The 15,319-nt window shown below is 43.4% G+C and overlaps 1 protein-coding gene across 1 annotated transcript in view; it reads right to left on the reverse strand.

The window, feature by feature from the left end:
- The window catches only part of mmp16a (matrix metallopeptidase 16a (membrane-inserted)), a 42,639-nt gene extending 38,010 nt beyond the window's left edge, over positions 1 to 4,629 (reverse strand). The window contains exon 1 of the mRNA XM_030768510.1: positions 4,504 to 4,629. Coding sequence (XP_030624370.1) covers positions 4,504 to 4,629 — 126 coding nt within the window. The remainder of the gene's footprint in view (positions 1 to 4,503) is intronic.
- Between the last annotated feature and the right edge of the window lie 10,690 nt (positions 4,630 to 15,319).

A 15,319-nucleotide genomic window follows, 5' to 3' on the forward strand; every position in this document is an offset into this window, starting at 1 on the left:
CCGTCACTGACTTCAGAATAACAGAGACAGAGTGAGAGAGGGAGAGACAGTAAGGTAGATGAATAGAGAGACAAACAGAATGGAGAAACACAAAGCAAAAATGTAGACAAACATTGCTAAAGGGGTTAAAGTTGAAATGAAATTAAAAACCTGTGCTTTTCTTTGGGAGGTTTCTGCTTGTGTATCTCTCTCTCTCTCTCTCTCTCCTAAAGGCACTTTAGATGGATAAACAGACTGACATCTACACCACAGGGACTCACAGAAATCTGTTCTCTTACTAAAGCCAAGGTGACGTCAGAAACGCCATGTGTGAGAAAAACATGCCACACCAAGCAGAGAGACTTCTGCATTTTCAAATGTGCAACTGCTCAAAGATGATGTCACACGCATGCACAAACACACACACACATATGTATGCACACACATATCTGCACACACACACACACACAAAAACACACACACACACACACACTTTATGAGGACATAGATAGAGGGACAGAGAAAGAGAGAGAGAGAGAGAGAGAGAGAGAGAACTGTGACAAATCAAAGTGAGATGCTGGTAGATATTAAACTGATTTAGAACATTCGACTCCAACATATTTCAAAACCAGAGCACAGAAACGCAACTTTGCCATTTTAATACTGCATCTCAAGTCTAGTCACTTTTTGAACTAACTCCTTTGAACATGTTCTGCAGCAGTTTGAGCAGCAGGAAAAGGGATATCTGACACATGAAAGGGAATAGCCTGGAGGGTTTGGGCTGTCGATGTTTGGGAACCACTCCAATGGCTGTTTATTTCACCATCATCAACACAAAGACACTGACCCCTACCACTTCATGTAAGCAGGAGGGTGGAGGAACAAGGCAAATAAACATCTAAGCCTCTGTTCATTCATGACCCATTAAAAGAAGGAGCTTGATGTTGCACTTGATAATTCATTGATCTCAACTTTGGTCTAGGAATAACACCGTCGGCTTTTAATTTTTCAGAGAGCAGCCAAGTTACTGAAAAAGTCAAGCAATAGAGAGAGCTGCACTATGGTTATCCTTTTTTTTTCCCTTTTTTTTTACTACACCAAACCTACAATAAGAGAGAACTGCTCCTTGAGTTTAAAATACGGGGGAAAAGTTAACGTAGTTGTGTTTATGTGACCGTTTGGGACTGTGAATTCCTTTTGAGGCTCTGACTTTGGGATTTGCGTCAAAGCTTGAACCGTAGAGCTGAGTGGAATTGCTTTTTTGGTTTTTTTTTTCATTTTTACTTGTCGTCCTGGAGTGAACTAAACTCTGCGTGGCTCCCACGTTGGGGTTTTTTTTTTTTTTTGCACCTGATATGGAACAAAAGGAGCAATATGTTCCGTACAAAGTCATTCAGGCAACAGCAGCAAAAAGCTTGACTGCAGGATGAAAGCGTTCTCCTAATGTGTAGCCATGTATGGGAGATGCGATAAGTGGCAGAGAAAAAGTTGCCTACCATCGCAGGTGATTCCTCCCCCTCAAAAGTCCTTTGTCTATTCTATCTTGACAACAACGGGAGTGAATGATAAATTATGAAAAGAGGGTGATAAAGTGCTTGGACGTGACTGCCGTGCTCTATCCCACTGCCACACTCCTACGCGGCCGTACACAAAAACGTGTGGCAGAAAGTGACAAACACTTTTAACTGTCGCTTTTTATGGCGCAATTGTCATTTGAGAGAAAATGCACTGTCATTAAGGACGTTTTGACAATACCTTTGCATGAGTCCTTTCGTGACATTTATGGTTTGCCTTCAATTTTTGAATTGGTGGGGTGGAACAATTACTCGCTTACTACAATGTAACTAGGGAGACTGTTATATTGACACTACAGGATTTGTCACTGTGCAATGTAACCCATTAATAGAATTTGATTGTAATTCACCAATGAACAATGATTAACATAACACACACTTAACTTCCATCACTCTTTATCAGTCGTAACAACTGTTGCCTCCAGTCTTCATTTATTAGGGAAAGGAGAGAATATTCATATTCAAATTGTACAAATTCTTTGTCTCCAATTAACCACTTAGTTTTTTGTTGAATCAAATCCTTTTGCCTGTGTTTTCATGCCATTCACTGTTTCCTGCCTTTTTGGCACCCCGGTCAAAACCTCCTTTACTTCTACTACATACAATTAATATTAACAAAAAAAAATAAAATAAAAGTGTGCGGCAGTGGAAAGAAAGCGACTTGAAAAAAAAATTTGGACCCATTACAAAATAAATGAAACGAAATATGTCTGTCTCATTGTTGTAGAGCTATTCTAATTGGAAGAAATGTCTTTTTAGCTGAGAGGGAGAGGAACAAAGGATTGGAAAATGCTAGGAGACAAAGGAAAAGATTCATTCAGTAGGAAAAAGGCAAAGACTCATTCAGAAGTGGGCTGGTTGACTTCTTTCCAGCTAATCAGAGAACAGAAGGGTAAAGCATTACTATGCAAGGGTCATAGCCTTACCCACAGAAAGTCTCAGATCAGTCCTTTGACCAATGTCTTACCAGCAATAGCAGGTTAGAATTATGTGAACCTCTTTACCACAGAGCTAAGCTGTTATTTAGAAAAGACACAGACTCATCCTCGCCCTGTAACTCTTACCCACTGGTTACTGCTACCACTGTGTGTGTGTGTGTGTGTGAGAGTGTGTGTGAGTGTGTGCGTCTGTGTCTGTGTCCAAGCAGTGCAGGAACAACAATGAGCCTCTGCCAGACCAACTGAGCACAAGCCAAACCACGCCAATAAACCACTATACTCTCAACCACCTTCCATTTTTAACATCAGAGGAGTGGAAAGTGCATAAGTGCATCTCTCTCAGTAAACTGAACACTGATTCATTTAAGCATTTATTAACATCTGTAATTACATTTGATGTTACAGGCTGAAAAGAAACAGAAAGAAAGAAAAGCGAAAAATTGCTATTTTTCTGTCGAGTGTGTGGTTTAATTCTTGAATGTTTGAAGAGAAACTTCTGCTTTTGGTAAAACACTGCTTCTTATTATCCTACTTTTTGGGAGCAATTCTCTTATTCAAACCTCAAAACAAACAAAGTATTCAGTATATGAGGTCGCTTAAACCAAATGGCTAACAGAATTTCATTCCCATATAATCAAACTCACGTGGGACAATAAGACCATCAAAATAGACTTTCATTTCTTCAGTCCATTTAAAGCCATTAACCCTACAAAAACCCTGAGACGTCCCATTAAACCTACTTCATCAGCTGCAGCACTTGCTCTGTGTGCCCTGACCACCCCAGACACTCAACCGAATACACAGAGGGATAAAAACGATTTAAGACTTGATTATACTGGCAGGGTGTAACTGCTGTGTGTTTCAATTAGGAGCCTCTTATCATGTGTGACAGAGATACAGTTGAATTAAACAAGCATTTAACTTCATACTTCTTCCTTTGTTTCTTTCGAAATAGAAAAGGCACAGTCAGGTGCTTCCTATAGCCTATAACCGTTAGAGTAACCTCGGTGACATCCGTGTGTACGTGGAACCCACTCAGCTGGTTACCGGTCAGCGTTATAGTGGATGAGTTTGAGTGTGAGTGTGCGACGATAATTGTTTCACGTCTGCTGAATCAGACTATTACGAGAAAGGAAGACATGTCACTGAAAACAGTTTACACGAAGCTATGAAAACCACCTGTAATTTATGTGGTAAAGTCTTTGTGTAAGCTTTCATGGCACAGAAGTAGCAGAAGTCACAACTCAGATATGCTCACAATGAAGTCAATGCTAAGACTGGCATTAAAGTTTATGAAGGGCGTAAATAACCATCGACGCGACAGAGTAAGACTTTCTCAGGCTGCATACCTCAGTCCGAGAAAGTGTTTCAGTTAAACCCATTTCGGAACATATAAACATCTTGCAAAGGAACGTATTCTAGCAACGACAATGTGCAATCACTTTCAATGTTTTGTATACAGTCAAAATTCTTGAGGACCAGCGGGATTGTGAAATGATTTCTTGACAGTATTTTCGAAAGTTAACGTTGAGCTACAAAAACTTATTTGGGATGTGCAGCTTACTGTCGGTCTTACCAAATAATTCTTCAATCGTGTTTTGGGATAAGATGCCCACTTTCACCACTTTTAATAAAATATCACTTAACTAGGTTATAATGTCTTCACTGAATATTATAGCCTACAGAGAAAAAGTGGGGGAAATGTGGGGACAGTGGGTAGTTGCAGAGAGATGAATAGCTTAAATGTTGGATAAAGTCTGTTTCAGCAGCACTAACAAGCGGACAGCAGAGGTCTAGCTCTCTCAATTTCCTGATTACACTCACAAAGAACACTACTGTAAGTCAAAATTGAGCCTTTGCCGTCGCATATTTTGCTCGTGTTTGCTGTGTGTAGGTCTTACGTTCTCGTACTGAATAGTTGTCTCCTACTTCCAGTAAATAAGTATGGTGTAAACCCAATGTTTTCTTGGTGACCAAACGTTTTAACGAATGCATCTTCGCTCAGTCCTTACCTCCACGCTGAACGGTTGCTCCTCTCCGTAAACGGCACATAAAATCCAAAGCGTGAATTGCAAGCACAACGCCCCGGGATAAAAGCTATTCAAACGTCTTCTAGTATGGAATGTTAACAAAATCATAATGACCCGTTTGTTGTTTTGGCTATTTTATTAATAGTCAGAGAAAACAAAATAATAGGAATAAATCCCCGCGTTTCAGTTGGCTGGAAACATTGCTGAAGATATGTCGCTAGGTGCCCAGTCGGAGAATTCGTCGACTCGTCGAGATATGGAGAAATCCGGAGAAGCACTTGCACTCTTTTCTCTCTCAAGTTCTTCTTGTCTTTGTCCGCTATCAGGTTTATTTCAGTGGTTGCAGATATGATGCTCTGTTCAGTCACATTTAGTTAGGTTCTTCTACTGAGCGGCATAACTGGTAGTTTTCAACCATACCTCGCGTTTCTGCGCCTGCGCTTTGCTGAAACCCCCAACAGAGGAGCATAAAATCAGGGGTGGACGCTTCAGCAAAATAATTAAGTAAAGGTATATGTTCTAAACATGAAGTAATTCATTAAAGGAAAAGTGCTGCAAAATGTACAATAGCACTTTTTTGCAAAGCACTGTACTTAGGTATTTATACTTAGTACCACCCCTGCATATCATAACACTGCCCCTCTGGTCAACGTGAGAGATCAACGTCACGGAATCTTGGATCAAAAAGCAAGCGATATTGCCGGCAATGTGTAGTCTCCACCGGATCGCTATCAGTAATCATCTAAGAGCACGAGGAAGAAGAAGATGTTAATAAGGATAATATTAATACTTTGTTGTGTATGTCTTTGTGTATTTAGTATTTGTACAGCACAAACCATCGTTTAAACATAAACTAGTAGCTCATAGTGCTTCACACAGTCAACTCTGCGAAGTGGGAAAATTCAGCACTGCCAGGATGCTAAGCTTTGATGGGCAGTTTCTGCAATGTTGTGAGCAGTTTCTCCACTAGAGGGCAGCTATGATCATAGGCCCAAACGAATATCCACATTTACCAGTATCCAAAACCATATTAAGAGAACAATGTGAGCATTTACAGTAGGGAATTGAAATTGGACAGATTTTCATGGTCACTGCTTTGAAACATTTTTGCCCTACGAGGTTTGAATTTAGACACTGATTTTTTTCTTCTTTTTCCCCCACTTAACACAGTTCTTCTCAGATATGTTTGTTACAACAGAGTATACTGTTTCAGTCTTTATTGTGGTTTATATTAACTCCCCATCTCTCTTTGCTTCTATACTGATTTAAACAGAAAAAAAAAACAGACATGCAGATATACTTGTTTGTGTGTTCCACACCTTCACAGGTTAATCTGTTAACAATGCATAGATTGAATATCTTTTGATGGCATCCCAAAGGAGAGGGAAATGGCTGCTTTACACATTCCTCTCAAACATCATGATAATAATAATAATAATAATAATAATAATAATAATAATAATAATAATAATAAGGGGATAAAAACAAAAGGGCATTTCTTGATCCAGCTACAAATATATGCTGGCGTCAGAGAGAGAGATAAAAAAGAAATCAGATTAAATGTAACAGATCGATGATTTTCCACTTAGAAGCAAATGTGATGGAAAAAAAAAGCAGGAACAGTGGGGAAGAGGCCGACACCATTAGCCCTGTTGATGAGGTTTCAATTTGCATGGGACTCGAGGGAGATCCACTGTGCACACTAAATGGCCAAGCTCCATCTGAACCCTTCACAAATGTCTGTACATCAAGCCACACTCAGACTCATCACTGTTGACCTGTGGCACGCAGAGAAATGCACAGATGCTATCAGTCTCTTAAATTTCTCAGGTAAATGGGATGTGAGAAAAAACATCTTTTAAAGTTAAAAAAAATCTCATTTTGCCAAGAGATGTATGTGAATCTGCATAGTCTAAACAAACAAACAAAAAAAACAGGTTACAGAGGTTAACTGATCAGTCCAGTAGAACAGATTAAATGAAAAACAGAATACAAAAGAAAAGTATAAAGCAAATAAAAAGGAAACAAAGGGTCATTTATAATTTAGGCAGTTGCTATGGGCAGTGCCTGTTTTCCATACAGGTAATATTTTAACTCTGTTACAAAGACCTTATTGTAACAGAAATAGATAAATCTGACTCTCCAGACAGTGAAGAATTCTGCTTTTAAACAACATCAAAGAAATTCATTCTTTTGATCTCGTTGACTGATAACAGTGAATTATGTGAAAAACACTATATGAAGGCAGACTGAAAGGCAAAGCACTTTCCTTTCTGAAAGTGATAATTTTATTCCATGCTAAACATTTATATAAAAAAACGAGGTCTCATCTTTATGTAGCGGTTAGAACTTCAAAGCAGAGCAGGTGTCATGGTTTCAGTAGTGGCATTTGTTGCAGACGTGAAAGTGATGATAGAATCTTAAACAAAAATGCTTTCAGTCGTTTTACCAGCCATCTGCTCTAGAACGGTCACTTTTTTTTCCCCCTCCCGCTCTCGTTCTTCCTCTCTAATGATTTCCTCCTATGCTCTGTAATCTTGAGCGGAGGTTGGAGCAGTACACTGTTCTCCCGTTCCTCCCCCTGCTGGCTCCCGCCACTGCCCCAGAAGCTGTTGCTCTCAGAATATAACTCCTAATGTTAAACTGCATCTGTTCCCCATTCAACTGCCCATTGCACTGGCAGCCTGTGTCCAAACTCTCCCTTCTGCTTCTTCCACTGCTGAGCCAAAAAAACTAAGAAAAAAAAAGTCAAAGTTAGAAGGCCTTGGGTGATTTCTTCCGTCATGCTTTTATTGGTCTCTCTCTCTCTCTCTCTCTCTTTCTCCCTCTCCCTCTCACTCACTCCCTCCCTCTCTCTCTCTCTCTGTCTGTCTCTGTCTCCCTCTCAATCACTCTCTCAATCACATTTCAGGCCGCAGCTCTGAAGAGGCAGTGGCTTAATCACCAGAACAGCAGTCCCTGAATGCTAAAGCCCAAAAAGAGTGACAGAGGGCCAGTGGAGCTCCATTTAAAACTGACAGACATGCAGTGGGCAGACTCCACTTTACCATCATGTCATTTTGATGGGGGCTGAAGCACAGCCAGCTCCTGCTGGTAGTGAAAGACATTCAAAGCATAGTGCAGCGTTAGGCCATATCTCACAGACCTCTGACGACGTACGGGCAAAACTGTACTCCAGTTTCTCTACGCTCATTCAACACAAGCTGTGACGGCTTTTAGAGGCTCCACTGGGCTTTAGGCGCCACCTTCTTCTCTTGAGGTTTAAAACAGTATGAAGGGTTTAACGGCCCGTCTTCACGGTCAATACTGTGCTGGTAAACAGGACAACACAGACGGCCCGATCTGATGGGTGAAATTTAGCCAGCCAGGGAGAGGTCACAGTGCACACACTGGATAAAAATAACCTGAAAACGGCCCACCAGTTCTCATCACAGCAAACAGACTGGGTATTTACATAATAAGCTTAAACATGCAGTCGGATTTACATAAGCCCTCCCTCCAAGAAAGCTGTGAGAGCTTGTGGAAGGAAGAGGGTCTGTGCCATCTGTAGTGATAGTGTGTGTGTGTGTGTGTGCGTGTGTGTGTGTGTGTATGAGTGTGTCTTACATGGTAACTGCATGGACATTTTATCTATACCCATGTATATGACGGCTGGTAGAGTCATGGGTGTCAAGGTTGCAGACGTAAGAGATGCTTCATGGAGTGTTGAGCTGTGGAGAGTCACACTGATATGTGTCTCTAGGACCCCCACACAGTATGAGGGGGGGGGGGGGGTATAGTGACCTCCTGCTGGGTTAGAGGAACACAGTCAGACTTCCTGGAATAGGAAAGGACTATCAGAGGTTAAAAGAAAAACATAAAGTTGTTTTTCCTGTAAAATGACACATAGGGCACAATTATTCAAGATCACTAATGTGAAATCCAGAGTGAGACTAAGTGTGAATGGGAAACAAGAGCAGGAGTACTCCGCCTGCATTCCCAAGCACGTGTGATAGGGTTTTCGGACTGTGACAGAGAGTCTCAAAGTCTCTTTGGAATGATGTGCTGGATTTTCTGCATCCAGTCATCGCTGTCACGCTGGTGGTGTGGTGCAGGACCCAAGTGCAAAGACACGATGGTTGACGGTGATAAAACGGAAGGCTTTACTTAAAATGAAGACCATAATACAGTGCAAACAAATAACAAAAGCCGATAACAAAAGCCGATAACAAAAAGGTGCAGCATGACAGTGCGCAAAATACACAAACAACGATAGACAATGGACAAGGCAAACACTAGGACTTAAATAGAAGGAGAAACTAAACATGGGAGCTGACCAGGACAGGGCGTCAGCATGGGAGCTGACCAGGACAGGGCGTCAGCATGGGAGCTGACCAGGACAGGACAGCGCACCAGTGCGCTGGGCAGCGCAGGGCAAAACAGGATTGGGTAAAATTAACAAGGTCAATAATGAGACAAAACGGGAACAGGTGAGGGGCGGAGACAGACAGCGATCAGGCACACAAAGACATGACAAACCAAAAGTCCAAAATGGCGGTGCAGGTTGTGACAGAGCCCCCCCCTTAAGGGGCGGCTCCCAGACGGCCCAAAAGAAAAACAAAGTCAGCAGGTGAGGGGTTGGCTGGAACAGACTTTCCAAACCGGCAGAGGAACAGGAACGGAGCAGACTCTTCAAAACAGCCTCGACGTCGGCTAGAGGGCTGAGCTGGTTCGGGGAAAGGGCCTCGGGAACAGGACAGGGCGTCAGCATGGGAGCTGACCAGGACAGGGCGTCAGCATGGGAGCTGACCAGGACAGGGCGTCAGCATGGGAGCTGACCTGGACAGGGCGTCAGCATGGGAGCTGACCTGGACAGGGCGTCAGCATGGGAGCTGACCTGGACAGGGCGTCAGCATGGGAGCTGACCAGGACAGGGCGTCAGCATGGGAGCTGACCAGGACAGGGCGTCAGCATGGGAGCTGACCTGGACAGGGCGTCAGCATGGGAGCTGACCTGGACAGGGCGTCAGCATGGGAGCTGACCAGGACAGGGCGTCAGCATGGGAGCTGACCAGGACAGGGCGTCAGCATGGGAGCTGACCAGGACAGGACAGCGCATCCTCCATGGTGCGCCGGGCAGCGCATTCCTCGCGCTGGGCAGCGCACCCTCCATGGTGCGCCAGGCAGCGCATTCCTCGCGCTGGGCAGCGCACCCTCCATGGTGCGCCGGGCAGCGCATTCCTCGCGCTGGGCAGCGCACCCTCCATGGTGCGCCGGGCAGCGCATTCCTCGCGCTGGGCAGCGCACCCTCCATGGTGCGCCGGGCAGCGCATTCCTCGCGCTGGGCAGCGCACCCTCCATGGTGCGCCGGGCAGCGCATTCCTCGCGCTGGGCAGCGCACCCTCCATGGTGCGCCGGGCAGCGCATTCTTCGCGCTGGGCAGCGCACCCTCCATGGTGCGCCGGGCAGCGCATTCCTCGCGCTGGGCAGCGCACCCTCCATGGAGCCTTCGGAGTCACTGCTCGAAGAGGGGGATTCAGGGGATTCAGGGTGGCAGAAACAGGAGACCCAGGAGCGGACACAGCCCTAGAGATGGTTGGGCCCAGCACCACAGTCCATGTGGTGCCTGGGTCTAGGGCTGGGAGCCCCCCCCCCCAAAAAATTCCCCCCCCGGGTTAGGGGCTGGAGAACCTACCGAGAGAGGGAGCCCCGCCGCACCCAGGTCAGGAGCTGGAGCCATCTCTGCCCAGGAAACAGAAGTGTCTGCTGGGTCCTTGTTTGGTCTATCGTTCTGTCACGCTGGTGGTGTGGTGCAGGACCCAAGTGCAAAGACACGATGGTTGACGGTGATAAAACGGAAGGCTTTACTTAAAATGAAGACCATAATACAGTGCAAACAAATAACAAAAGCCGATAACAAAAGCCGATAACAAAAAGGTGCAGCATGACAGTGCGCAAAATACACAAACAACGATAGACAATGGACAAGGCAAACACTAGGACTTAAATAGAAGGAGAAACTAAACATGGGAGCTGACCAGGACAGGGCGTCAGCATGGGAGCTGACCAGGACAGGGCGTCAGCATGGGAGCTGACCAGGACAGGACAGCGCACCCTCCATGGTGCGCCGGGCAGCGCATTCCTCGCGCTGGGCAGCGCACCCTCCATGGTGCGCCGGGCAGCGCATTCCTCGCGCTGGGCAGCGCACCCTCCATGGTGCGCCGGGCAGCGCATTCCTCGCGCTGGGCAGCGCAGGGCAAAACAGGATTGGGTAAAATAAACAAGGTCAATAATGAGACAAAACGGGAACAGGTGAGGGGCGGAGACAGACAGCGATCAGGCACACAAAGACATGACAAACCAAAAGTCCAAAATGGCGGTGCAGGTTGTGACAATCGCATGGATGAAAACTAGGCTTGGACTCCATTTGTAGAATGATTTCACAGACAATATTTTCCCCTAATTCAGAACAGACATGACACAGAGGCTACAGGGCCGGATTCCCAAAAGCCTTCTTCTTCTCCTCCTCCTCCTCCTCCTTCTTGCAAAGAGTGAGACTAACATACACATCCTCCCATACTTGTGAAACCAGCCACTGCATCTTTTGACACTATGTGCTGCTTAGTGTCACCAAGTGACATCATACGCGTGGAGGAGAGCGCTACTCACTCGACGATATATACGCAATTACATCGGCGTGCGATGGTTGGTGACAAGCGACGTAACACTTGGGCCCAGCTGCAAGAGGCTGGTAGTCAATTTGTGAATCCCAGAGGTAAGACACACCTCTGCACCGTGACACAGTGCTATAACAGTTTGTACCACTTAAATGTCCTGGGAATGTTGTACTCCTCTGAAAGATGAATGATAACAGCACCTGAATGGGTTGTATATGGGGATAATTAGCTCGTTTCCCTATTTAGGACCGTTGCGAATGTGAACGATCCGATGTGTTTGGAATCGATCCAGTTTTCCAGTCTTAATCAGGCTCCTTGCAATCACACACGCACAAGGTTTAGATTCATGCCTTTTTAAACATTTCGGTAGGAGTCTTTTACATCAAACAGTCTCATAGTTTAGACTGAAATACACTCAACCTTGTAAATCACATATCTTGTTAACACTGACAAATGCAATTACAGGCTGGAGTCATTTTTTTCCCCCCAATTTGTAGAGGGAAATAAACTTTACAGGAAAAAATCGTCTGGAAAGAGCCAAGCTATGTGTATGCAGAGTCTATTGATCAATAATTCACCAGTCAGAGACCCATGTTTGCAGTTCAAAATAATTAAATAAATAAATCAGCACAACTCATCTAAAGCAGCTTGGCCATCAAGGGGGAAAATATAACTTGGGGGTGTGAGCTAGAGGCATGGAACAGCATAAGCAATAAGAGTAAATCCTCATTAATCTCTCAGAAAAAAAAAGGAAAAAAATAAAAATAAAAATTACGGCCGCTGAGACCTGATCATAATCCGTGTGATTTGAGAGTGGTCTTATCGCTCTCGTTCCTTCTGTAGAGCCGAGGCAGTTAGTATAGAGTTGAATTCAGTCGTTAAGAACCTCTCACCAACGCGTGCCGTTATGTACCAGCTACTCAGCCAAGGTCCACATCGCCAGACAACTGTGAAAACAAACATTTCATGACTTCAAATGTTTCATACCATGATAGTGGGAATATTGAAGTGTAACTCCAGTGCTAAATAGATACTCCAGATTGTGTCGTGGGCTGATTAGTTCAAGGTAGGATTTATTGTTGAAAGTTGTATATTGGGTGTGATTGCAGAAAGACTTTCAGGTTTTCCATGATGATGATGATGATGATGATGATGATGATGTCTTAATGTTTTTGATTCGTGGCAGCAATCAAGTGTTAAAACCATGTGCTATTGTACCATTGGATATGTCTTTTCTTTGCTACCTTGAGTCACCTTTCACTCTGTATGAGTTTAAGTGGTGTAGAAGACTGCAGCTTACACTGAGCAGATTGTGTTTGAAAAGGTTAATTAGACTTTGTGCATGTGTGCCTGTGTATGGGTATATGACATATCAAGAATAATGTTTTGTGTTTGTGTCTGAAAATATATTTAGGCATAGGCCATTAAGCATCAGATGGGATTGTTGGCCTTTTATATTGTGGTCAATCATGTTTTAAGTGTTTTTGCCTGTATACCAGTATAGTTGAGAAACTTCATTTTAAGCAGAATGGATCATTTTCCAGAAAAGACACAGATACTGATCGACACAGATCAGATCCTAAACTGGCAACAAAAACACAGTTAACCACAGTTAAGGGGCTCTACTTTTCCAGCCATGACTTTGTCCACCGAAGCCAGGGAAAAGATCCATTTTAAAGCCTTTATCTGCTTTTCCACAGTGCCAATGTGAAGATGACTGGGATCCCAGTCCAGGACAGGTGTCCGGGGAGGGGGGAATAGAGTCAACATTAGACCTTGTGTTGATGCATGAGGCAGGGTGAGGATTTGGGCTGAAGGGGAGAAATTTCTGAAAGCAAGCCTTATTACATAAACACAGACAGGTTGCAGGATTACACAGGATTTGATAGCAAAGGGGGAGAGAGGGAGAAAACCTGCCGCTGGTTTCAATTTCCTGTTCATTATCCAATGCACAGGTTTGATGCGTGTCTTTAAAGGCAAATTGGTTAGCAGACACGATTACAGCATCAATGATATAACTGCAATCACCAACACACATATAAACCACGTGTATTATAAACCATTTATCTGAAGGATTAACCTCAAAGTCAGTGAAAGTCCAAACTGTTGAAGCTATGGAGCCCATCCTTATGTGCTGTCAATTACGTTATCTATATTTAAATGTGGGAGGGTCATATTAATCCACACAAAGCATCTATGTCGTGAATGTATAACCTCATGAGCGACCATTTAGCAATGCCAATGAAACTGCCAATAATAGCATCGCGGTAATGGCCTCATGTAAATCCAATCTCAGAGATTTAATTTATGCGCATATTAATGAGCATGTATTGTACAGTAGCAAAGAGTCTCAGGGCTGTTAGGGCGAATGAGGACTAAATTTCATGTTAAGTCACTGCCATACTGCCATTCTGGTGACTGGATTTAAATGGAATGGAATACAAATACAGATTGGTTCTTTGTTAATATGGGTATCTCCACTTTATTTAATTATTTACCCTCTAACTGGAAACACGAGAGAGAGAGAGAGAGAGAGAGAGAGAGAGAGAGAGAGAAAGAGAGGGAGGGAGGGAGGGAGGGAGATAGAGAGAGAAAGATATGCATCGCCATGACGTTTCAGCCTAATCTTGTTTTGTGCTGTGGGAGAGAGGTTGTAACTGGATTGTTTAGTATACGTGGGGAGGGGGTTATAATATAAGGATACATTTTCACGGAATAACATCGATCAACATCATGTTTTCAACATGCTTCCATGCCTCTCTCAACTCTGTGTTTCCTCCCTTGGGAATAACTCTTTTAAATGTGTACCACTCTTTCTCTCCACTTTATCTGCTGTTTTATCACCCAGGTCATGCTTCTGGGAGCAGTTTGTAGAGCTGTGACACAACAGTAGATTCCTGATGACATGTTTGTGTAATTTTTTTTTTTTTCAGTGCAGCAGTTGCTTACTATCAAAGGGAACCGTCCACGGTTTCCAGAGAGTAGGATTAATGCAATGTTTTTATCTGGACGATTACATCAGTTGGAAATTTTCAAGTGATACTGTCATAGAAAATCAGCAGTCAACAATAAGCAAGAGGATTCATGAGATATAATTCATGAGATATAATTTATGTGTGAACATAATTTGCTGTATATATCACAACACATCCAATGGCAGTGTACATACCAGAGTAGATAAAAGAGTTAGAATATATACACAGTTTAGAGGGTTGATAAACTCACACAGATGCATGCATACATACACACAAACAGAGACACATTTAAAAACTGTCAACTGCAAACTGTTACAACTGGTAACTACTACCTTATAGGGCCTTACTCACTAAGGAGTTCTGAAGCAAATGAGGGAATTTCTGAGTGTTTCATTCATTTCAGGCCTTATTGTGAGAATGTTGTTCTTGTACTGTTCAGAAAACAGTGTAATCGCTCACAAATCCTTCTAATGCTGCAACCTCTTTGCTTGTTGTTGTTTTTGTCCCACTTTTCAAAGTATTCCCCTTTGCATGCTGTTATTGTGATGCTAAAAAAAAATGTTTGCGCTGAATATTATTATCCCGTTCTGTGAAGATCTGTTTGATTGAGTGTTGACCCATTCTGTCAGCTGGTTCGGGCTTTACTCAGAATCAGAAATGGGACATTTCACTCCCACTGCAATCTGTTCCTGAAGGGACTGACTTTTCAAAGTCTCTCACTGTGTCCAATACCAGTCATCTCACACCTCACTCACAACCTTCTCTTCCCACTTCATGTTTCTGCGTCCAGATGGACTCCTACGTAATGTACACAGACAACAATACCCCCCCCCCCCATTCTCAAATACATGAATGGAAACTTATGACATGAATGGCTCAGTTGGTGTCCATTGCAAAATTATAAACTCTCAGTAAATGAGGATGAGACTGACATAAATACAGCTTACACTGTCTCTATGGCTATAATCTAGCTATAAGAGCTATGATCTCACAGAAATGATTTTTTGCAGGGGTAAGAGACAGAAAGTGAATATAATAATCCATAATGATTTTGTGTAATGATGCTTGCACGATGATAAGAACTTAAACTTAAAACTTAATAAGGAGCGATTTAAAAAAAGAAAAAAAGAAAATTCCTGACATGTAGTTTGGAGAAAGCAGTTCTGAA

Source organism: Chanos chanos, chromosome 3, assembly GCF_902362185.1.
Source record: "Chanos chanos chromosome 3, fChaCha1.1, whole genome shotgun sequence".
NCBI lineage: Eukaryota > Metazoa > Chordata > Actinopteri > Gonorynchiformes > Chanidae > Chanos > Chanos chanos.